General features: G+C 37.7%; 1 protein-coding gene across 1 annotated transcript; it reads left to right on the top strand.

The window, feature by feature from the left end:
* Window positions 1-665: 665 nt before the first annotated feature.
* Smp_129970 lies at window positions 666-18,333 on the top strand (the record flags this gene model as incomplete). Its single annotated transcript, XM_018800130.1, has 8 exons — window positions 666-770; window positions 2,023-2,119; window positions 4,639-4,799; window positions 7,706-7,939; window positions 12,020-12,093; window positions 13,571-13,703; window positions 14,540-14,623; window positions 18,136-18,333. The coding sequence occupies 8 exons, from the start codon at window positions 666-668 to the stop codon at window positions 18,331-18,333; spliced, it is 1,086 nt and encodes a 361-aa protein (XP_018646517.1).
* Between the last annotated feature and the right edge of the window lie 6,759 nt (window positions 18,334-25,092).

The following is a 25,092-nucleotide window of genomic DNA, read 5'->3' as shown; positions in this document are numbered from 1 at the left end:
AAAGTCATAAAGTGATGGTTATGTCACCTTAGGGATATTGGCTTACACAGTTGCATCTCCTAAACGTATATCAAATATGGGAGGACTTTCAAAGAGGACAAGAAAAATATGAACTTGGAACGTAAAGTGATGGAATATTTTATATTCTCGAAAAAACTCAATGTTTATGGCTGTTAAAATTAACTATGAGCTTCATTGTTATCGATTACAGTTTTCTGTAGAAACTCAACCTCTTCCATTGCTCAATTAATTTTTGAAAACTACGAAGACGATTTTCAGGGCTTAGTTTGAGAAACCATAGCGGTTTTTTACTGGATGTTATTTCTGTCGACATTCAAGAAATAAGTGAAAAGCAACATGGAATAGGCAACATATCGGTTACTGTGGTATTTGTGTCAGTCGACTTTCCCTCGTGTACGACTACTCTGCTGCTGATTGAAATTTCAAATGCACCATATTTGACCGTGTTACAGAGTTCTCTCCCACTTGAATACTGGGCCGTTTGTGACTACTAGAGCACTAGTTGGACATTTCTGGGTATTATTAATAAGCCTACCAAATAACATTACTTCTGATTACCATACTCGCTTTCCAAAAGAAATCAATTCCATTGTCGAGTGAATCTCTCAAGGAATTACTCTATATTTGAACCGCTATACAAAGCCATGAAGTCAAATTTTGGAGGCCAGCTGGAAATCGAAACTCTTAATAGGTTGATTACTGAGGCTAAAATTCTGAACTTTGGCACAGATGTAATTCGGGAACCTAAAGTAATGACTACAAGACTGTAAACGAGCTTTATTTCCGATCGGGAAGCACTACTGATTGTGAGGGCAGCGCAAGCTCGCATTCGGTTAATAATAGTTCCGATATTTGTGAAAATATGAGGAATGATTCAACTTGGAATTATAAAGTAGTTTACATTGACGAGCTCATGTTTGCTAAATACGTGCTTTGCGACAAATTCCATCCACGTTAAAGATATGTCATTGTGCTTAATGACCCAGTTTGTTTGCAAAACAATTTCTCATTTCGACCCCTTCTTATTTAATCACTTTTGTCAGTTACCCCTCATACAGGAGCCTAAGCCGCCTACAAACATTATTCATCCAACTCTTAACTCAACCCTCCATCCAAATTGCTATCCATTACTTTGATAACCTTTAATTTCTTGCCCAATATGTCTTTGGTCTTACTTTCTTCCGTTAAGAATTGATGTGTGGGCGAGAATGACAGTGATTTGTTGTTTTGCTTAGTCAGACTTGTAGGTAGTCTGACAGGTGTCCGTAAGTTATCTATTCTCCTGTCCTTATCATTGTTAATTGATCGTCCATTTGTTGCAGTGTATCGGTTTGGTGTGGAAATATATTTACGTTGTAGTCAGGCTAATCACATGTTTGTAATCTGAGTTGTGTTGAAGTCGTGTAGCGTAGACACTGAGAGGGAATCTAGTGTAGATATTCATCGAAGGTAAATTAAGGTCCCATTCGTGTATACTGGAAAAGCGGACCGTTATAACAAAACTGTTCATACTTTCAATACGTGCTGCTTGTGTTTGTAAACAAGTTAATAGACATCCATATCCTTTTCTCCAATGACCTTCTCTTGGCTACAAAAGTTCTATACAAGTCTACTTCGGTGGCTGAGAAGCCATACCAAACTCGTTGCATTCTACAAACGGGAAGGGGCTACTCTAGTGAACTTATCGTAAAACGCCAATAAGTCATTATCCTAACTGTGCTGGTTACTTTCAATATCCAATGTCTTCTGCGTATTGTGGCCAATACTTGAGACGTTTCTGTGTGCTTCTCTTTCGTGATAGTGTCTAATTATCAATTTTGTCACTAACTTTTGGACGTTTAAAAACAACCTGAAAATTCATGCGACATCCAACACAGAGCAATCCATTTGATATTTTCAGCCGTAATCCTTTCAGATCATTATGTTTAACTACTGCACAAATTTACTCGCAGTATAGAGTTTAGTTGGTTTAAATGAATTTTATGGTCGGTGTTTTTTCAGTATAGTTATCGTCCACTGGATGTGATTGCTAATCCCATGCCCGGCACTGTTCCTTTATTCGGGCTTGGCAAGGAAAGTGCCAGTAGAAGGGGTACAGGTGAGATTTGATCTCGCCGCTAGTTATGGAAAACTTTGTAATTCTGATCATAATAATGTGTTTCAAATGATCTGATATATTATTATTATCATCCTTGATTTCGAAACGTACCTTCGGCATTCAGAAGCAATTGTTAACGTCATTTGGTTTATTCGATCATTTTATTGTTGATACAGGCAGTATAGAGCCCATTATTTATTTACAAACCCAAGGTCTTTGGACTCCAACATTTCAGTATGACCTACTGAAGTTTCAGCATCAGAGATAACTGGACAATTTTAGTAGGAAGGTCTGTATAGTATTAAGGACTTGCAACTGTTCTAACTTTGCTGCAGAAGCAATCACCATCTGTATGAGTGGTCTGGGGTAAAAGATCCATTTATTGCTCTCAGATACTATCGTCCTAATGATCTGAGGGAAAATTTCAGGACGTTAATAACTGAACTCGACACCATTGCTGTTACAATATTTGATGGACTGGGAAATAAAGTGGATACATTTCTTCTGCAAAATACGAGTCCTAAACAGTCTGTGACAAAAGTGGATACATAATTCTTTTTTTAAAAAGATTCTCCATTCAAACAGTAGGTGCGTAGCGTCCGAAGAAGTTACGTATTCTTGTGGAAGTGATCATCGACCAGCAACGGGGACTGATGTGAAGAATGCTGGAAAATCTATGGTTCTAATTTTAGATACTAGTGATTTAGAAACATATAACTGAAATGTTGACCAAATATCATCCCAAGAACCAAGTAAGTCTGTTCCAACTTCGATCGTTAGTCCTAATTCCAAGGAATACGTTCTAATGAACGTAGACTTTATACCCAATAAGAAGTCGGATAGACTCATGAAATTCCTAAAATTCTGCAATATTGTCTTCAGGAATACACACTCTTTGGCTAGTTTAGATACATCTGTGTAGAGTCTTCAGTTTTTTCAGAAGTGATGCATGACTACTTTGACTTTTATTCCATTCGGAATTTTTCAGTCTTTAGGTAACCGGGTAACCACGCGATAGGACGTCTCATAGATCTGCGAAATCATACACGGATAAACATTTGAATTATTTTGGAAAAAGAGAAGTTATTCATTCGTGTCAGAGTAGTTACAGCTGGTCGAAATCTCAAGCTGAGAACCTATTCAAACTCCAATCTGGTGTATCAACCGTAGTCATGTAATAGAACTAAACAGTACATGACTTCATTTGGAATGTTTAAATATTGGTATCCATAACCACATTTATGCATAGAGCAAAGTACAGGAATGAGATAATCAGGTAGCAAATTATGATTTCTAGGTCATGGCGCGTGTTCCGCATTGGCGTGTTGACTGTCATCTGTGTTTGTTTATTTTGACGAGAATGTTATGACGTACTTATCAGAAGAAGAGCAATTCTAGGACGATTTTATGTTATCACTGTAAGACAGTACAGATAGATAAGTTTCAGAAATAGGGTTAGGGGTTAAGGTCAGGAGTTAGAAAACACAACACTAGTGATATGTCAAGTTAGGGATAAGGATGAATGGTTAGACGGTTTGTTGCTTAACTCTGTTGAAAAATTAGTCTGTCTGAAAGTTTTGTGTACTTGCATTATGCGTGTGATAGTTCTACTTGGTGAAGACTCATCAATTGCGATTGCTTTTGGCAAACAACATCGTACACATAAGCCGTCATAATTGACCTCTTGGTCTCATACGATAATTAGTTACAACTTGTCAGTTGAATTAATATCTGATGATCAGTAATGACTTGATATTGTTCATCCATCTGGTTGGTCATTTTATAGTACTTACCACTCATTCAGAACTAGGTGTCGTCCCTCAAAATCTGTCTGAATGGCACAGGTCCATTTACTTTTCCCTTTGTTTAGATCCTGAGTTGTTAAAATATTTAAAACTTCTCATTATTCTACGAGTTGATATTTTCTCGAGCCATATCTTCTTTGTCTGATGCTTTTTTTAATTATTGCTATTACTGTTGCTTTTCTACCGTCTTGGTATTTGTCGTGATAGATTCTCTTTCCGCTTATATGGTGTGGCAGCCTAGATCAATGCTGATACACGCCAGCTCCAACATTACTCATAACTGTCTGACTTATGCTTGACTTTAAGCATTTTATTGGTCAATGTTTAGACCCGAAATCAAATGATAGTTAAGTTATTCTGTCATTTTGTGTATGTTGACAATTTGATATCTATTAAAGTCAAAGAGCAGGCGATACTTTAAGTTCATCTCGTTTTCTATTTTTAAAACTGATTGGTCGTATTTAGTATGTTTGTTTCCTGCTCGGTCTTTTCTTCGTTACTTTTCTTCAGTCGTACCTCCATCGGGTTAAATATTTGAACTTCTAGTTATGCATTTTTGTGTCAGATTCTACATTTCACCCTTTTTACCTTTATATGATTTCGTTTCCACATCCTCATATTTGAATTTTAAAAGTTATTTATCTTTCTACTTGTCAGTTCTAAAGGTTACCGGTAAACACAGGAGTATTCGGTGTTTTTTGTATCAAACTGCAGGGTTAATATTATCTATGGCTAGTAAAAAATGCATGCCCTTAATAACTAACTACAAATCAGATGATTCTTCGTTGGATGGTGATGCTGACTGTGATGATATCTTTAATAGTCTCACAGAGAATAGTCCAAATAATGCTATTGATGAAGACGACCAACCATTGGTTAGTTTACAACATAATCATTTCCCCTTGCTTTATTCTTTATTTGTATAGTATTTTGTTGGTCGACTATAATCAACATTTTTTCTATCATCGCCTTTAACGCTCACTAAGATCTTAGGAATTTTACATGAGTCTAAATATGTTTGATGGTTAAATACATATCTGAAATTTATCTTTGTGCCTACGTCAAAACTTTGGATGTGAAGACTACTTTGTAGAAGTGGTTGGGTTTCCAGATATACCATGAAGTTTATATAACTTGGTAAAATATGCTACTGGAAACAGTTTTTTTCACCACCAACTAATTGTTTTGAATTAAGAAAAGTTTCTTTGAAGCTAACCGACTCACCATGATCAGCTGTCGATGTTCTTCAGGTTTATATTGAATACTTCTAACTATCAAGTTTCAAACTCGAAAACTACACAGTCGTAAGGTGTTTCTCTCACACACCCAGGATCGAAAACATTGCTTTCATCTCACTACAAAATGAGGTCTTAAAGGTCAGTTTCAAGGATACGACCATCGATTTCGAAAGGATATTTACGTACGTCTGTTACCCCTCATGGAGGAGCATAGGTCGCTTAGCAGCATTCTCCTGCCCCCAAATGCCCTGGTACGGCCGAGAGTGGGGAGAGTCACCTCTCCCTCTCGAAATGCTCTCATATGGCCAGCGAATATATAGCCTCTGCCAGGGAAGTCCTACTCACTTCCTTCTCGTGGCGGGGGTGTTGTTTACGAAAGTGAGAGGACGAAAAGCGAATGTCCGGCGCTTTAACCGGGTTGGTGAATATGGAAAGTTCACCTAGGAAAGTTGGAAAACCCTGATTCCAAACCAATGGTGCACATGGGCTCCAGTATCCTGAGGGAACAAATGGCGTACGAATCAACCGTTGATCACCGGCTACCATGGGACTGCATCTCCTCACGATGCTCCACTGCCTTGTGGATCAGACATTCAGGTCAAAGGCTCCGGGTGTGGCCCCCTAAGAAAACCACCTGCTTCAGTCTGGGCACCTGAGCAGTATCACAGCCCTCACACAAATCGAATGAGATTTGTGAGGCTCATATTTATCTGGTGCTTCCTTGTACCAATATTTATGTGTTTAAATAAATAATAATAAATAAAATAAGCATTCTCCATCCAACTCTGTCCTAAGCAATCGTTTCCAGTCGCTATTCATCCTTTTGATGTCTGCTTCTAATTCTTGGTGCAATATGTCTTTGGTCTTTCTTCCATTTCCCTTCAGGACTTCATGTTGAGGTTTGCCTCGAGCTCTGGTTTGATGATTTCCTCAATGTACATCTTATCCAACTCTATAATTTTTTCCCAATCTCCACAGCTGGAAACTGGTTTGTTCTCCCCCATAGTAGGCTGTTGCTGATGGTATCTGGCCAACGGAGTATCTTTTGTAGACAATTGTTTATGATTACTTGTACCTTTTTGATGATGGTTGTGGTAGTTCTCCAAGTATCAGCTCCATACAGTAGGACCGTCTTGACATTCGTGTCCAAATTTCTAACTTTGATATTGGTTTACAGTTGTTTTGAGTTCCATATGTTTTTCAACTGTAGGAATGCTGTCCTTGTTTCGCCAATCCTCACCCTTACATCTGTATCAGATCATCTACGCCCATCGGTGATGCTGCTCAGATACGTGAAAGTCTCGACGTCTCACAGAGTCCCTCCATCAAATTTTATTGGATCGTTCTTTGTGTTATATCTAAGGATCTGGTGGTGATGGGATTGACTCAAATGTTATCGAAATATGTGCTCAACATGTCTAGATGAACGCTTTCTTCACCCAGATATGTAAGGATAAGGCATGCTAAGAAACAAGTTTCTGGCTGTAACGACGTGTAAACTTAAACTTAATCTAGTCTTAGAGTGTTTATTAGAACTCGTTTTTAATAAAAATTTAATCATTGTACAAATTATTGGCTTTCTAGAACTTCTTCCTAAACTAAAATCAAATGAGATTTGTGTGGCGCATATATCTGGTGCTCCTTTGTACCAATATTTATGTGTTTAAATAAATAAATAAACATGTTACATGCGTCAAACCGAGCAGCAGAATCTCGCGTCATATAGTATCTCCAAAAATCTCACTCAGAATCCAAGTATAATCATTCATCTGAATTTAGCGTGAAGAGTCAGGGAGATTAGGTCTTCTTAAATCTGTCGTTCCTGACTTTCCCTTTTTGTAGTCTCGGTAGTGTTAGTATAGGATTAAGTTCGAAGGCCGAATGGAATCTCCCATACTGTATTTTTGTAGGTTTCCAGTTGTGCATTGTTCGATTACACAGAATAATAAGGACTTGAAATAACAGGGTCATAAGTTAATGTCACTTTAATCGTCCGTCTACGCCTCCACTGACTGCAGTTCAAATAAAGATGAGTTCTAAAGAAAGCTTTTTAACCCGCAAAAAGCTGAAATCTTAGACAATGTAATTCTAGTAGGTATGGTGAACCAAACTGAAATGATTCTTTTAGTATCACTGCTCAGAGATTAGATGACGGCAACCGTCTTCTGTAACTACGGACAGAACCGTATCTTCTTAGCAATCACTAACTTCAAGAGCAAAGAGAGACATCATTTGACTTGATGACGTCCGTAATCTCCTCAACGGCAAATGCAAATTAATTATAATTCTTGGTAAAATAATACGGTCATTCAAATCTTGTTTTTTTTGTTTGAGTTTCCGGAAGAATAGCAATAATTACTGAAATTCAGATGCATCTAGTTTCTTGTGTATATTCTGAATAAGACTGTGCCTATTTTGGGTTATACCAACTCTCAATGTGAAGATACTTCTCCAAGTCCTCGTAATGGGCGTCTTCTGTTTTTATTTTTTAAAACTCAAATTTGTATTAAGTGATTTATCTCACCTTTTGTTTATTACTTTAGTCTAATTTCCGTCATCTTCACTCATCACAAAATGGTTTTCTAAAAAGTTTGACTGTTATACAACCGTCTACAAATGATTCCTCTATCGGTTCATTTAAACAACAACTCAACTCTCCTGAAGACTCGATATTACCAAATATATCTGATTCAGAAGATTCTGATTCTTTCTCATCCAGTACAGATGAGGAGTTCAAGAAATTGGTGGATACTTGTTCTTCATTACCTGTAACTGAAGTAAGATATATATCGGGGGTTTTTATGCAGTTAAACAAATCACTCCTGTTTTTTACGCATGGTCACTGTCAATCAATCCTGTGATTTTTTTTCTTTTTCTGTCTAATTGTAATAACGTTTACATGTACCCCTATGTGTAAGATATGCTGAATTCTTATTACAAGACAATCACATACGTCTCCTTAAAATTCCCGTAGTGTTATATCTTAGATATGTATTTATATGTTAGGTGTTTCGTTTAAACACTGACTATCACATTTTCCACTGAGGTCCATTTATATGAGATAAATCTTTGTGGTGTCTAAAACCCACTTAAGGAACCAAATAACGGTACAGATATTATACATGAGTATATTTACAATAGCCTTAGAAACACAGTAACAAGTTCAAAACAACAGGATTAAGCGAAATATTATATATATATATATATATATATATATATATATATATATATATATTGAAAGTGCAGTGCTCGCGTTTGGATGATGCTTCATAAAACTAGAGAGTATTTTTTTCCTTCATCTAGATCGAATTCAGTAATTAGGAACGTATGATATGGAAAAAAGTATATGGGATCAAGTCACCAGACGACATCAGCTCAACGAGATAAAGTTAACAAGATAAACAGTGAGATATTAAGCGGATTAGTATCGATAATAGTAAAGGAGATTCAAAATAGACAATATGGCAACACCGTCAATCGATCCACCATATTCTACTTGTACCCTACGTTTAACTTTGACATTGGTCACTCAGTAGTTCCAACAAAACCGGGCAATGCTTCGAAGTCGCCTATCATCAAATACTTACTTACGCCTGTTACTCCCAATGGACCATAGGCCGTTGACCAGTATTCTCCAACCCACTCTGTCCTGGGCCTTCCTTTCTAGTTCTATCCAGTTTTTGTTCATTCTCCTCATATCTGTTTCCGTTTCTCGGCGTAATGTTTTCTTTAGTTTTCCTTTTCTCTTTTGGCTTTGGGGATTCCAAGTGAGGGCTTGCCCTGTGATGCAGTTGGCTGCTTTCCTCAATGTTTGTCCTATCCACTTCCAGCGCTTCTTCCTGATTTCTTCCTCCACAGGAATCTGGTTTGTTGTCTCCCACAGTAGGTTGTTGCTGATAGTGTCCGGTCAACGGATGCGAAGTATTTTGCGTAGACGACTGTTAATAAACACTTGTATCTTCTGGATGATGGCTTTCGTAGTTCTCCAAGTTTCCGCTCCATACAGTAGAACTGTCTTGACATTTGTATTGAAAATTCTGACTTTGGTGTTGGTTGACAGTTGTTTTGAGTTCCATATGTTCTTTAATTGTAGATATGTTGCTCTTGCTTTGCCGATCCACACTTTCACATCTGCATCAGATCCACCGTGTTCATCAATGATGCTGCCCAGATATGTAAAGGTCTTCACATCCTCCAAAACTTCTCCGTCAAGGGTGATTTGATTTATGTATGTTGTGTTGTATTGGAGAGTCTTGCTTTTCCCTTTGTGTATGTTGAGACATACTGCTGGTTAGGCTGCTGCTACACTGATCGTCTTCTCCTGAATTTGTTGTTGCGTGTGCGATAAAAGAGCCAGATCATCTGCGAAGTCCAGGTCATCCAGCTGCATCCTAGCTGTCCATTGTATCCCGTGCTTCCCCCCAGATGTTGACGTCTTCATAATCCAGTCGATCACCAGGAGAAAGAGTGAGAGTAAGCAACCTTGCCTAACACCGGTCTTCACCTCGAATGAGTCGGTGAGTTGTTCTCCATGAATGATTTGGCAGTTTAATCCATCATAGGAATCCCACATGATATTGACTATTTTCCCAGGCACGCCGTAGTGTCGAAGAAGCCTCCAACATTGATTGGGAGGTCCTTAGGTGCTGCTTCGATGTTAGGTGGGTTCAATGGGGCTGGTCGATTTAAGATTTCCTTAAAGTGCTATACCCACCTGTTTCGCTGTTCTTCAGTGTTGGTGACTACTTTGCCTTCCTTGCTTTTCACTGATTGTTCTGATTTACGATAATTTCCAACGAGCTTCTTTGTTGTATCAATATATATGTGTTTAAATAAATAAATAATGTATCATACAATCGTCTCATGTTTCCTTCTCTTACAGCCTTTTCCGCCATCGTTGCTAGATCTCCCACATATTTACGTTTGTCGGCTCTGATGCTCCTCTTCACTTGCTTGTTTGCTTCTGTGTATTCAGCTTGTGCCTTGGCTTTCTCTGTTCTTGTTCGGCTGATATTGATTGCTGCCTTCTTGTTCCTTCTTTCTTAAATCTTATCCAGTATATCAACAATGATTCATCCCTTGTGATGGTGCTTCTTGTGGCCCAGAACCTCCTGATGTGTTGAAGTGATTGCCTCCTTGATCCCTTTCTAGTTGTTCTCCATGGTCGTTCCCTTTCTAGTGAGTAGATCGTGAAAGGTCTGGAACTTATTGTTGGAGGCTATCTTGAATTTGTTGAGTTTATCAGTATCCTGAAGAAAAGCCATATTAAACTTATGTGATTTTGTCCGCCTCGATGTCCAGAGCTTTTTTAGTTTCAATTTCATCTTGGCAACCAGCAAGTGATGACATGATGCTATATCAACTCCTCTTCTGATTCTCACATCCTCCACCGTCCTCTTGAACTTTGTATTGATGCCGGTATGATCAATTTGGTTCTGTGTAGTGTGATCCGGTGAAGTCCATGTGGCTTTGTGTATGCGTTTATGTGGGAATATGGTACCACCTAAGAACAGTTTGTTAAAGGCACATAGGTTTGCAAATCTCTCACCATTTTCGTTCCTTTCTCCTAGTCTATGTCGTCACATGATGTCTTCATATCCGGTGTTGTCCATTCCAACCTTGGCATTTAGGTCTTTCGTCAGAATGGTCAAGTCCTTTGTTGGGCGTTTCTTGACTATTGACTGCAACCTATCGTGGAATCGATCTTTAACGTCTTCATTGTAGTCGTTTTCAAGGGCATAGCATTGGGTGAAGTTCATTGTAATGCCCCTTTTCTTTGTTTTGAAGTAGGCTTTGACAATCATGAGTCCATGAGATTCCCACCCTATAAATACTTTTTTGTGCTTGTTTGTATAGCATTAGTGCAACGCCTTGCGTATATGGAGCATTTTCTTCTTTATGGCCGGAGTATAACGGTAGCTCCCCTGAAGCTAGTGGTTGTTGTCCAACCTGCTTCCAATATGTTTCACTGACTCTAAGCACTTCCAGGTCGTATTTTTTCATTTCTGCAGCGATTTGGATGGCTTTCCCGGTCTCCTACATTGTACGAACACTCCATGTACCTAAATTAATGGTTGCTCTGGTTGTCAGAAGGGGCATCAGCCTCGTGACTTCCGAAGGAACTAAGCTTTCACTATGAGGCGTCCTAACTCTTCTAAATGAAGACCTAACTCCCACGATAGAGTTTAAATAGTTTGAATTATTTTTTTTATAGTTTGCGCCCTTTTAGCGAGTCAGTTTTCTACAGGATAGGGTCGCTAACCCCGTGCCCAACTCTCCTCTTTCATCTGGGCTTGGGACCGGTAGTAACCCCAGAGGGGCTCCAGGCGTTGATCAAATACTAGTAATCTACAGATGTCCTCAACCTTTGAAACTCACGTTTCACAGCGATAAATAATAAGTGTACTGCTGCACAGTATTCTCACCTTTTGGTTGGCCAACGAACACCTCCCCAGCATCACTGGTGACACAAGTTGGGGAAAGCCAAACAAGCTTTCCAAGCTCGCACCAATGTTTCCGTTGCTTTTGATTGGAATCAGTATTATTGTGATCTTTCACACCTCAGGATTGTTGTAACCACTGCAATATAGCAATGCCTCGCAGATCTTTGCTTTGTACTGCACGATACTATGTATAAATTGTTTCGTTTATACAGCTAATTTTATTCTTTTGAAGTAATAAAACTTTCAATAATATTATCAACAACATTACATCCATTCGTAAATATCACATTTGACATTTGATTTCGTCACTGTTTACTTCTACTTAGTGCAGAACCATTTAGAAACGACCACCAAGTAAAGTTGATCAGATCCGATGACTTGTTTTATTTTTAAATTTTTTTTTGTATTTTGCAGCTCCTTAGATCCAAACAATTTACACTTATGTATAGTGATAAAAACTGTCAAAAAGGCAAATCAGATAGAATAATGTAAGTCTTTTATCTGAGAATACGCTTTAATTTCACTTGTTGAGTAATCTTTCTATTTGCGGAGTTGTGAAATTTTAATCCATTTAATCTAGATCAAGTACTTGTCTATGTACTTGATTTTAGGCCAAACTACTCAAGAGCTAATGATCCTCAAACTGAAATAGGTTGGATAAGGTTCTAACTTTTTACCTATCAGTTAAAAGCTAGGCATTTTTGACCATTAATTTATTTGTTCTATTTATCATAGACCGGATTCTATTTTTCGGATTACAATTGATTGTTCACTGGGTGGTGATCAATGTCATGCGTGTCAAGTCCTTCTTAGTGCTGATCGAATGCTATCGATCAAGTTGCAATGTGGCCACTAGCCTAGGTAGCTCGACACTACTTGCACTATATATATTGAGATAAGATGGTGGTTGGAGGTGGTCAACAGGAAACTCTGGCCCCGGGTTTCGTGCTACTTGGCACTCATCAGCAAGGTGTACCTGTAATCTTGAGGGAACTGGTGCTCCCTGACGAATTCGATCCCGTGTCACTCAGCTTCACAGTCAGAGACGTTACCCCTGAGCTATTCGGGCCGCGACCGACCTCCTGTAGGACTGAGATGTGTATTGGCCTCTCTTCATCACCAGCATTTCAACCTTACAGTTACAATGAACTAATTAAAAAGAATCATGACTACACATACTTTATCGAGTCAGTATGCAGATATCGATCAAAAAAGCGATAGCACTGATATCGATTAATCAAAACTAACAAAACTAAATAGACTTGTAAAAATTGTTACTTTCCGGATAATGATGTGATGAACTATTAATAAGAGGCGAGATGGATCGTAAAAGGTAAGAAGAGTAAGAAAACATGAATTTCCCATGAACTGGTAATGCACTATGTGCATTATATATGGGCTTGATTAAGAAATTAGACAGAAAATTCTATTTGTAAAAATCACAATGATTAGAATTAACAATAGCTTGAACGTTTCACTCGGCGATCCGATGTAGGTCTCTTTATGGAACTATTCAAATGTCAAGATTATTGGTTACAAATAGTGGTTATGAAATTACTATGTGCTGAACAACAATCCAATTATGCCGTATGAAATACTATAAATACCCTCTGTTTTTTGTACATAAACTAACTTTGGAGTAAAGCGTTTGTTTTTTCACATTTCGCGGATTTTCTGTCGTGTTCACTCACTGTCAAATCAATTAAGACCAGGCTATCAAATCTTTGGACATCGTATCCTTTGGTTACATTCTTTATTTTTCAAGATGTTCGACAGATTACTCATTTCTAATTGTACTTATACTATCTGTCTAAATTAAGATTGATTGTTTGGGACAACTTAGTTGCCTGCCAACATTTCCCCTGTTAATATGTCAATCAGTATATCCATGCATATGTACACATTATCATTCTCTCATCATCTATCTTTTTCATGTTGTCAATTATATACAAATTTTTATCATAGAAACATAGGCTATTCACAATTTTTTCAAGAAATTCAATCTTCTATAAAATATGAACAACCTAACGCAAGTTTTCACGATATATGTCAATTAGTTGATAAGCGGTGGAATCAATTATCAAAAGTGGAGAAAAAAGTAAGTTATGCAGTGCATAAGAAAATGTTCATCTCATAATTCGTTTGTTGTTCTTTCCTTTTTTTATGGCTACTTTTTCGGCTTCTCATTATTTCAAAGGTGAACATCGTTATTTAGAAATCAGTGAGTGATGAGATCGATGCACATATAATAAAAACCGGAGCGGTTTATGCCAATCTGGGCCATCTTTGGCGCCTTCGTGATGTTAGTCTGGCTGTATTGTTTTGTGTGGCGCATATATATCTGGTGCCCCCTTGTACCAATATTTGTGTTTAAATAAAAAATGAATAGGGATTTCCAACTCTCCTAGATGGATGCTCCGTATCCACCAACCGCGTTAAAGAGCCGGATATTCATTTTTCGTCCTCTCAATTCCGTAAACAGCACCCCCTCTACGAGAAGGTAGTGAGTCGTAGGACTTCACTGTCAGAGGCTATATACGCGTGGCCGTGTGAGAGCATTTCGAGAGGGAGTGCCGACTCTACCCATTCTCGGTCGTATCAGAGCATTTTGGGTTTTTTAAAGCCGGCGACACCCGGTATTCCCCGCCGGTCACCCATGCAAGTACTGACCGGGCCCAACGTTGCGTAACTGCGGTGATTGGACGAGAACCGGTGCTTTCAACGTGGTATGGTCACCGGCGTAGCGTAGCGAAAAGCATAATAGTCGAATAATAGAGTATATATATATACGTATGTGCCTACGTACACATGCTTAGATATCTACATTAATATGGATCATTTATTGGCTTTCTCTCAGAAATTAAAGAGTTACTCAACTGCTAATTTATTTAATGATAGAAATATATTATTGTTTTATTTGTTCAATCATTTCAGGAATACAAAAAACATTCTATAGTATCGATGGAGTCACAAAAGATGACCTCTTTATCAAAATGCAGATCAAAACTACTCAATTTAGTAAGTCATCTATGTTTTTAATATCTATGTATATATTACATATTATCTATTCTAGTGTCTTTAAAATAAATGTATTTTATATTATGGATGTCGGTAATTTAAACAGTTTTCTTCCACAGATTTATGTTTATTAGAACCAATAATATTACTAAATGGATATCACCCCCAAATGCCCTGGTACGGCCGAGAGTGGGGAGAGTCCACTCTCCCTCTCCAAATGCTCTCACATGGCCACGCGAATATATAGCCCCTGCCAGGGAAGTCCTACTCACTGCCTTCTCGTCCCATTACTGTTGTTTATGAAAGTGAGAGGACGAAAAGCGAATGTCCGGCGCTTTAACAGGGTTGGTGGACACGAAAAGTCCACCTAGGGGAGTTGGAAAACCATTATTCCAAACCAATGGTGCACATGGGATTGAGGATTCTGAGGGAACAAATGGCTTATGAATCAATCGTTTGTCACCGGCTACCATAGGACTGCATCTCCTGACGTTGCTCCACTGCCTTGTGGATCAGATCTTTAGGTCAAAGGCTCCGGGTGTGGCCCCTTAAGAAGACCACCTGTTCCAGTTTGGGCACCTGAGCAGTATCACAGCCCTCACACAAATCGAATGAGATTTGTGAGGCGCATATATATCTGGTGCCCCTTTTTACCAACATTTATGTATTTAAATAATAATAATAAATAGATATCCTGCCCTGTTATTTTCCAACAATGCAAATATTTCAGTAAATTTTCCCGTTTTAGGTTTGTTTCAACTAAATAATTACTAATACTAACCGTATATACACACAGTTTTTTACAAAGAGCTTAGAAGCTGTCGTGATGCTAAACACTCGAAAATTCGATTGTCGTTTGGTAGATGATGGTGAGTGCCTTCTGCAGCTCTGTGCAGACCACAATCTATATTTATTGATGACCAACCTCAGTCAAAGTTTTCACTGACGGATTACTTGGGATCCACCTTCTGCATCTCAAACCCTGACCTAGATTTATCACATTACGATCAACTACTATAAGCGTGGGTGTGTACAAAACTACTACTTCTTTCATTGTACCTATTTGGATTCTGAACATCCTGTATCTTGCGTTTTAGTGCCTAAAAAACTTATCGTCTTTAACGAATTTATGTGAGCAAATGGGCTCTACCGTCATTTGGAACCAAGTATCAAATCGACTTAATTTTAGGGTTAGTTATCAGTCCACCGAAAAGTATAGACGACCATCGGCTGGGTTTGCATGACGCCATAAAAATGACGAATAAAATCTCTTAAAGCTCCGCGAGACGTCTTTCTCTTGGGCATCGGGTCCCTTGCAGGCTCTCTAGAGCTCCTTCAGGGACCTCATTCTTCGGCGACTAGCGATTTGGTGGTACTCGTAAATTCTTACGTTAGAAAACTTCACACAGCTTGCTTAAGGACAGATCTAAGGGTGATTGAGTGATAACTAATTGCAAGGAGTAGTTGCATCTGGTAACTGTGGGAGACTGTTTCAACCTAACGGAGATACTAGAAGCAACAACCTGCTCCTTGGCCTCTTTAATAACGTGGAGAAATTCTAATCAGGGAACCAAGAGTGTTCCGTTATCTTGAATTAAAGTGATCGTGTATCCCACTTTTTGAAATGGCCTACTTAAGTAGTGTGATAATTATCAGGGTAAAATTTTTCTGTCCAAACTATTATATTTTGTCATACTCGTCAGATTGTACAAAACCCTTGACTGGCTCGTGAGAAGCAGACCAAGTATCGATAACAATTCAATCGGTGTCACCATCTTGATATACTAACTTCGGTGACTTGATCATGTTTTATGAATTTTATCTGAGACACCATCCTTTACCGAATGAAGTATTTCTCGGTTATATTTTTAACTGAAATGTATCTTCGAACGGACATTCTTTTTCGCTACTGTTTCGATCATATTATCCTTTTCTTTCTTATTTCTTCATAACATCCCTTCATTTGTATGCATATATGTGCCTGGTCCTACGTTGTCGCTGACTGACTGGAATACATTCATTCAATGTATAGTAGATCAACAGATTGGTTGTAGCAAGTGAAGTGTTAAAATCTTTCACGATTGAAGTTGTTAGATACCGACCGTTGAAAAACCATTTATAAAATACACTTTTGGGTATTAATAATTGAAATGTTAATTAATTGATTAACTTAAACATAAATATTGTTACAAAGGGGCACCGAATACATATGGGCCGCACAAGTCACTTGATCTATGTGTGGTCTGTGATGCTGCCCGTGTGCTCAGACCGAAGCAGGTGCTTTCCTTAGGGGACCACACTCTGAGCTTTCGATCTAAAGGTGTGATCTACAAGGCAGTGGAGCAACGTCAGGAGATGCGGTCACATGGTAGCCTGTGACCAACGATTGGTTCATACTCCATTTGTTCCTTCAGAATCCTCAATCCCATGTGCACCATTGGTTTGGAATAATGGTTTTCCAACCATCCTATATGGACTCTCTGTGTCCACCAACTCGGTTAAAGCGCCGGACATTCGCTTTTCGTCCTCTCAATTTTGTAAACAACAGTAATGGGACGAGAAGGCAGTGAGTAGGACTTTTCTGGCAGAAGCTATATACGCGTGACCATCTGAGAGCATTTTGAAAGGGATAGCAGATTCCCCATCCTCGGTCGTATCAGGGCATTTAGGCGAAGTCTATTGTAATATTGCATAATTGATGGGGAGAGAATTCCTTACTGTAACAAAAATTATGCTAATGAATAATCAAATAAGTATTATTGTCAGTATAGGGTTGTGAAGACGGTTGAGTTTTAATTGAGACCATGAATGGATCAATGTTAGACCACTATTGGAAACCTGGAAGCACTGAACGGTCGTTTTGTTCTAGTATGGGACTCGTACCTGCTTCAGTTCGGGCACCTGGGCAGTATCACATCCCTCACACAAATCAAATGAAATTTGTGCGACGCATATATATCTGGTGCCCCTTGTACCAATATTTATGTGTTTAAATAAATAAATAAGTAAATGGAACTCGTGAGCAGTGCTCATCCACAATCTTGTATACGGGACTAGAAACGGGAACATGGGTAATAACTAATATTAACATATCTTGTGACACTGGCTTATGCGAAGATAATTAAAACACCAGTCAATTGGTTAATGTTCTAAATTTTTAATTGACCTTAAGGTTTCGTGCATGTTATTGTGGTTTTTTTGGAAACAGCTTACTAATCTCTTTTCGTTACTGTTTGGCTGTTCTATGTATGGAAAACACGTTCTATCACAAATGAAGATATTATCATCACTTGGAAAGTTACTTAAAAGTCATTGGTTTATAGAATTAACGAATAATTATTACCAGTTTCAATTAAGTTATAATGATCTCTCTCTTTTTCTCTGAGAAAGGGTTCTACTAACCATGGCTTGACACATTTCTGTTAGTAGTACTGTTTTCGTTTGAAATTTTGTACTTTCAGTTTAAGAGTATATCTCCTTCCTTCTTTTTTTTTAAAAAAAATTTCATTTAGTTAAGCGAAGACAATAAACAATGCTGTAATCCAACATGTAAAAATCCAGTTTCTTATGATCCTCGTTGGAATGGTCAGTATTGTTCAACTAAATGTGTTGGAGAACATTGTCAATTAACCTTTATTGATTGGTGTAATAATAAACGATATGATGGAAAGGTAAATGTATTATCTAAACTACCAATTGTTGTACCTTGATTAACTCATTTTTTTCCTAAATAAATATGTATTATCTTGTTAATTTGTGTGATGCATTGTTCTCAGTCACTCTAGTGTTAAAGTGTAACTCCATGGCTAAATATTGATTGAACTTGTAGCTTGTGATTTAAACGAATAAATGCTTTGCACTTATACAGTGACTGTCCAAAATTAATCAGTCCTACTTCTCAGAGCTGATAAGAGTTTCGATCCAGTCTAAACTCAGTTTCTTTCTTTATCCAATCATTTCACTCCGATGTCCCGTGAGTGACTCTTATTTTTACTAGTCATCCTTGTTTTTATCATCATGGTATTCTGTCATATATGGTATTACAGAAGTAATACAGTTCATATTCATTTCGATTCTTATTTCTTATACTCATACGCCTTTCCATATATGTTTGATAACATCAGTCTTCTTCTTGGAAGTGTATACAATTAGATTTGTCGTAGAAAACTCTAAGCATAGTATCATTTCTTTAAGTTACTGACTGATTGATCTGTGTCGTATAGGCAGTTACGTAGATAAAGACTACCTATTTTAACTTCATAAAATTCTTAACGATATTTTACGATCCCAACCAGGGAGTCATGGAGGACTAACAGAAGCCAGTCTTGTACAGCTTTTTTTTCATAACACAACACCATGTCATACACTGATCACTTCTCCGCTTTTTCCAACCAGTTCCAGCGTCGGTGAATAATGCGCGACGAGGAACTCTCTGGGACGACATTCGTAGAACATTTCCAAGCCACAGAAGTCGATGTTTCAAAATAATGACACCAATTGAATTATCGTCCCTGTGCCCGAACACACGATGACGAACATCTGCATTACTAACATGGTGTTGCCACTGGATGTCAGCAATCTTTTAGAGACAACGATGATCAAACACAGAAAGACGTCTAACATCCTCAACTTGGAGAGGCCAGGTTTCACAAGCATAGAGCAAAACTGCTCTCACCGACGCGTTGCAGATCCGATCTTTTACAGCCAGACTAACATTACGAAGGCGCTAAAGATGGCCGAGATTGGCATAAGCTGCTCTGGCTTTCACTATACGTGAATCGATCTCATCACTCACACCACCACTAGCACTTATCCTGCTACCTAGATACACGAACTTCTCAACTACTTCAATCTGCTCACCATCCAGGGTGAGTACAGGATTAGAATCCTGCCTGTCTTGTAGAAGTACTTTGCACTTCGAAGTTGCGAAGCATATACCATACCTGCGGACAGTGATTGCCAACTGATTAAGTGCGGAATGAATGGTTTGAGTATTATCGAACAGTAAGACAATATCATACGCATACTTGATATGCTTGATGCTATTAAGAGTTCATCTTACTCGGTAAACGGAACGAAGGTGAAAGACACATTGACACGATAGGCTATTCTAATCCGTTGTCCCAGGCCCTGCTAACTATATCAAGAAGTCTTGATGAGGCTTAGCGAATGTATTTTACAAGCACCCAGAAAAATACGAGGTCACTAAGCACACAAATCAAGCTTATTCATACAAGGATAGAAACGCCTTTGGGAGAGCCACAAAATAGCTTACTAAAAAAAATCCGTCAACCAATGACAGTCAAGGATTTCCAAATGGGAAATGACAAGTACGATATTTTGTGGAGGATGAAGATATGACAAATAAATTCTCGACTTGAATGAAAACCAGCATGCTCCTCGCGAGTTAATCTTTCTCGGGTTTTGGACAACCTACGAAGTATGGTGGTAGCCTATAGTTTGGACGCAATTGGAAGTGGACTTGTTCCCCGATAGTTTTTACAGTAACGATGTGAACCCTTTTTAAAGATAGGGACAACTATCGACTCGTTCCATGATGTTTGAACACTCTTTAGCTCCCAAACCTTTGTAAACAACGTAGTCACTCCCTTAACCAGTTCTAACAGGCCATGGAGGGCAGGGCAGTCTGATCGATGTTGCCGGAGCAGCAGGCCAGTTGAACTGCCCTTCAAAGAATTCTGCCCATCGTCTAAGACGTCGATAGATGTTAGTGATTGGCATCCTGTCAGGTTGTGGTCTGTGCACAGTTGCAGTAGACGGTCCCCGTTATCTGATCTGCGACCAACAAGTCTTTATCGGTCACCCAAACGACTCTCTTCTGTGCCTAGACGCCCGACCTGAGCATTCAATATCTGTCAAACGCACTTTCTGAAGAAGAACAGTTAACTGGTGATAAAATTCATCCCTGATTGCATCCGAGCTGCAATCTGTCGGAGCGAGGCGGAGATGACGAATAGACATCGTTTCTCACATCGATTTCTTCTTACTTTGATGAAATTTTCTAACCTAACAGCACATAACCGACTGTTAATGGGAACCCGATCGATTAGTGCTACCCCATGTGCACCATCGGTATGGAATCAGGGTTTTCCAACTCCCCTATGTGGACTTTTTGTGTCCACCAACTCGATTAAAGTGCCGGACATTCGCTTTTCGTCCTCTCAATTTCGTAAACAACAGTAATGGCACGAAAAGGCAATGAGTAGGATTTCCCTGGTAGAGGCTATATACGCGTGTCCATGTGAGAGCATTTGGAGATGGATAGCTGACTCTCCCCATTCTCGGCCGTACCAGGGCATTTGGGGGCATGTTTCTTCTAAGAAAAAATTGTTAGAATCTTCTTGATGGAAATGATTAAAACCAAAACTATCCACATTTAAATGTGATTGGATAAATTTTTAGTGTAAATTTATTCACATAAACTTTGATTTCTTTTCTTCCTTGAAACACGACTCCGACAAGTTTTTTCTTAAAGGAAACAGAATCAGTGAAATTCTAATCTCTAAGATTATTTTAAACATAAGTTTTACATATAATTTAGCAGGTACATCTAGCTAATGAGTCTTGAACAGGATAAAACTCGCGTCTTGGATTCTGCTGCTAGCCACCATCCATCTGGGTTTATAAGGCTTATAACTTAAGGTAATATCAAGGCAATTTGCATAGAATGCACATATGCCAATAAACAACTAATACCAAAATGAATGCACAAACTATTCGCCATGGATTTAATAGAAGATATTACAAATGGAATTATATTTGTGAAGATTTTTAGCTAATAAATGTAACTAGCTTCAATTGACTCACTCTTTCAACTATGAAAATACTAAATCTCCACAAAAACCCCTTCTGATAATTAATATAATCATATGCTCACTAGTGACTGACTTCGAGAAGTACATCCAGGAGTTCTAGTGAGAAGCAGTAGAGTGACCAGTGGAGTTCAAACCACGTCTGTTGTGAGATAGGAACTCATTGAAGACAATTGGTGGTCGGTTGCTCAACTTCGTGGATCAGTTGAAGTTAGACATTAACACCGTTGGATGCCGGCCGGCTCAGTGGTCTATCGGTTAAGGGCTCTGGTTCGAGACTGGTAGGTCCTGGGTTCGAATCTCTCGAGTGCGGGATCGTCGATGCGCACTGCTGAGGAGTCCCATAATAGGCCGTCCAGTGCTTCCAAGTTTTCGATGGTAGTCTAGCTTCAATTGATTCACGCTTTGAACTATGAAAATTAACTAAGAGTGTTTATTTAGTGTCATTTAAAGTGTTGCTATTGTGATCACAAAAGAAAGTGAATACATTTGATTCATCTAAACATTTTCTCATATACAAACAAATTCACAAGTATTCCATAATGGTCTAGCTTCATTTGATTCATGAGTTGAACTATTACAATTACTATAATATCCACAAAAACCCCTTCTGATATTAATTAACATATGCTCACTAGTGACTGGATTCACGAGGTATTTCCTGGAGTTCTAGTGAGAAACACTGACCAATGGAGTTCAACCAGGTCTGTTGTGAGATAGTAACTCACTGAAGACAATGATGAATATGTCGCTCAATTTCGTGGATTAATTGAAGTTAGACCTTAACACCATTGGATCCCGGCTTAGTGGTTAAGTGTTCACACGCGAGACCAATATGTTCTGGGTTCGAATGTCTCGAGTGCGGGATCGTGGATGTTTGTCAATCATAAATATATCTCTGTTATATTACTTATCAGTTTCGAAATGTTCATTACGTAATCTATCAATTGTATATTGACAATTTCATAAACAATATCGTTTACATTCAAACTGTATATTTTCTATATGTTTTAGATTTTAAATGATAATTTATATACACTTCAAAGGATTCCAATGATCTCTCCTTCTGAAACAAATATTATCAGTACCAAATCTCCTACTTATAAGAATGATAATACTGTTATTAATACTTCTATCAACATTACTACTACTACTGTTACTACTACTACTACTACTACTACTACTACTACTAATAATAATAATAATAATAATAATAATAATAGTAATAATGGTAATAGACCTATTATGATTGATTCATCCGATTATGTTGGAATTAATTTAAAAAGAAAACCTTTATTTGAATCCTTAAGAGCTGAACAATTTAATGCTCAATCCGTTTTCATTAAAACATCATCAAACACATCAAATCCTACTACTACAAGATGAAATAAATATAAAACTTTCCTATTTGTTCTTTTCCCTTCTAAAAGCTACTTATTTTGTAAATTAATTCTTTTCTTCTTATTATTCTTCTTCAAACAAAACACAACAACAAAATAAGATAAGTTTCCGAAAAAAAAGGATTGGTATATATTGTATAGTTTGTTTGTTTGTTTTTTTTGGAAGCGGGGGGGGATGGGTGTGTGGAAAACGAAAAGTAAACAAAATAAAACAATTTTACAAAAAGAATGATTCCTATATTGTATAGTTTGTTTGTTTGTTTTGTTTTAATTTGGAAGCGGGGGGGGGTGGCGGTAAAACAAAAGAAAACATTAAAACAACATTCGATGCATTTTTTAAAATTTTTTTTTGTAAACTTTATGTATACACATTAAAAAAAATTTATTTTCTATTTGTAAAGGAGTTTGTAGGGTGGGTTTATTTTTTTCACTCATTTTTCGTTTACTCGTTTAATGTTTTCAGTTTGTTTTTATTTTTTAAAAGAAAAATTATTTAAATATTTTCTGGGGAAAAAAAGTAATCTCAGACCAATATTCTAATAAACATTTTTGTATAGAATAATGGATGGTTGGATGCATGACATTAAGTGGTGGTGGTGGTTGTGTAATGTCAATTTACAGTATTTATGCTGAAATTTGATTTGATTATTCTATCATTCAATAAATTTCAATTTGAGAATTTTATTTGTTTTTTCTCTTTTATTTTATGATTGAATTATTTTGTGAATATGATAATATCCAATGACAAACATGCTCGTTTTTCCAGGTTCATAAATTAGAACTATTCATTATTTATTTAAATACGTAAACCTTGGTACAAGGAAAAACTAAATAGATATGTGCCACATATATCATTTGACATATGTGAGATCTGGAGTACTGATTGGGTACCCAGATTGAAAAAGGTGAATTTCTTTACAGGGCCACACATAGAGCCATTGGCCTGAAGGTTTACTCCACAAGGCAGTGCAGCAACGTCAGGAGATAATGTCCCATAATAGCTGGTGAAAAACAATTGACTCATAATCCATTTCATTCTTCAGAATGCTGAATCTCATGTTTACCATTGGTTTACAATGAGGGTTTTCTAAATCAATGATGATAGGGTGTTTGATCGTGGCTGATATTGATGTTGTGAAGCAACGGTGTCATTTGTTGTGAAATGCCACCTACGATAGACAATGACATTGGTGTTTGTTGGTGGTAGATGGGTATTGTAATTGTATTATTGTTATTGGTTGTATTGTTGTGTGTGGGATATTTTTGCGTGGATGATGATAATGTAATGGAGTGAATTGATGTGATGTGGCTTTAGCGTAGTTTAGTAAAGGTTCGTTATACTTTTTGTTTATTTGTAGTAGTTGAGGGTTGTTGTGTTGTTATAATAAAGCGTTTGTGAATTAGTTTGTTGTGGTGTGGTATGTAGATTTGTTTAGCCTGTAGATCTAATTGTTGCGCCCTATATAATGATGATAGGGTGTTTGATCGTGGCTGATATTGATGTTGTGAAGCAACGGTGTCATTTGTTGTGAAATGCCACCTACGATAGACAATGACATTGGTGTTTGTTGGTGGTAGATGGGTATTGTAATTGTATTATTGTTATTGGTTGTATTGTTGTGTGTGGGATATTTTTGCGTGGATGATGATAATGTAATGGAGTGAATTGATGTGATGTGGCTTTAGCGTAGTTTAGTAAAGGTTCGTTATACTTTTTGTTTATTTGTAGTAGTTGAGGGTTGTTGTGTTGTTATAATAAAGCGTTTGTGAATTAGTTTGTTGTGGTGTGGTATGTAGATTTGTTTAGCCTGTAGATCTAATTGTTGCGCCCTATATAATGATGATAGGGTGTTTGATCGTGGCTGATATTGATGTTGTGAAGCAACGGTGTCATTTGTTGTGAAATGCCACCTACGATAGACAATGACATTGGTGTTTGTTGGTGGTAGATGGGTATTGTAATTGTATTATTGTTATTGGTTGTATTGTTGTGTGTGGGATATTTTTGCGTGGATGATGATAATGTAATGGAGTGAATTGAGGTATGGCAACTCGAACTGATGTACGTACGTACGAAGTTATACATTGTGACTGACCGGAGACAATGTGTCAAACACACTATTTGAACGTTTTAAATTTTCTCTTATAAACTTCATCTTTTTTCCATTCCTGTTGTTTTTTCGATTGTTTTCAGTTTCCTTTTCTCTCCATTTGTACCCTTCTGTCGGTACGAATT

This window comes from Schistosoma mansoni (assembly GCF_000237925.1).
Source record: "Schistosoma mansoni, WGS project CABG00000000 data, supercontig 0138, strain Puerto Rico, whole genome shotgun sequence".
NCBI classification, from domain to species: Eukaryota; Metazoa; Platyhelminthes; class Trematoda; order Strigeidida; family Schistosomatidae; genus Schistosoma; species Schistosoma mansoni.
This window is presented reverse-complemented; position numbering and strand designations above follow the sequence as displayed.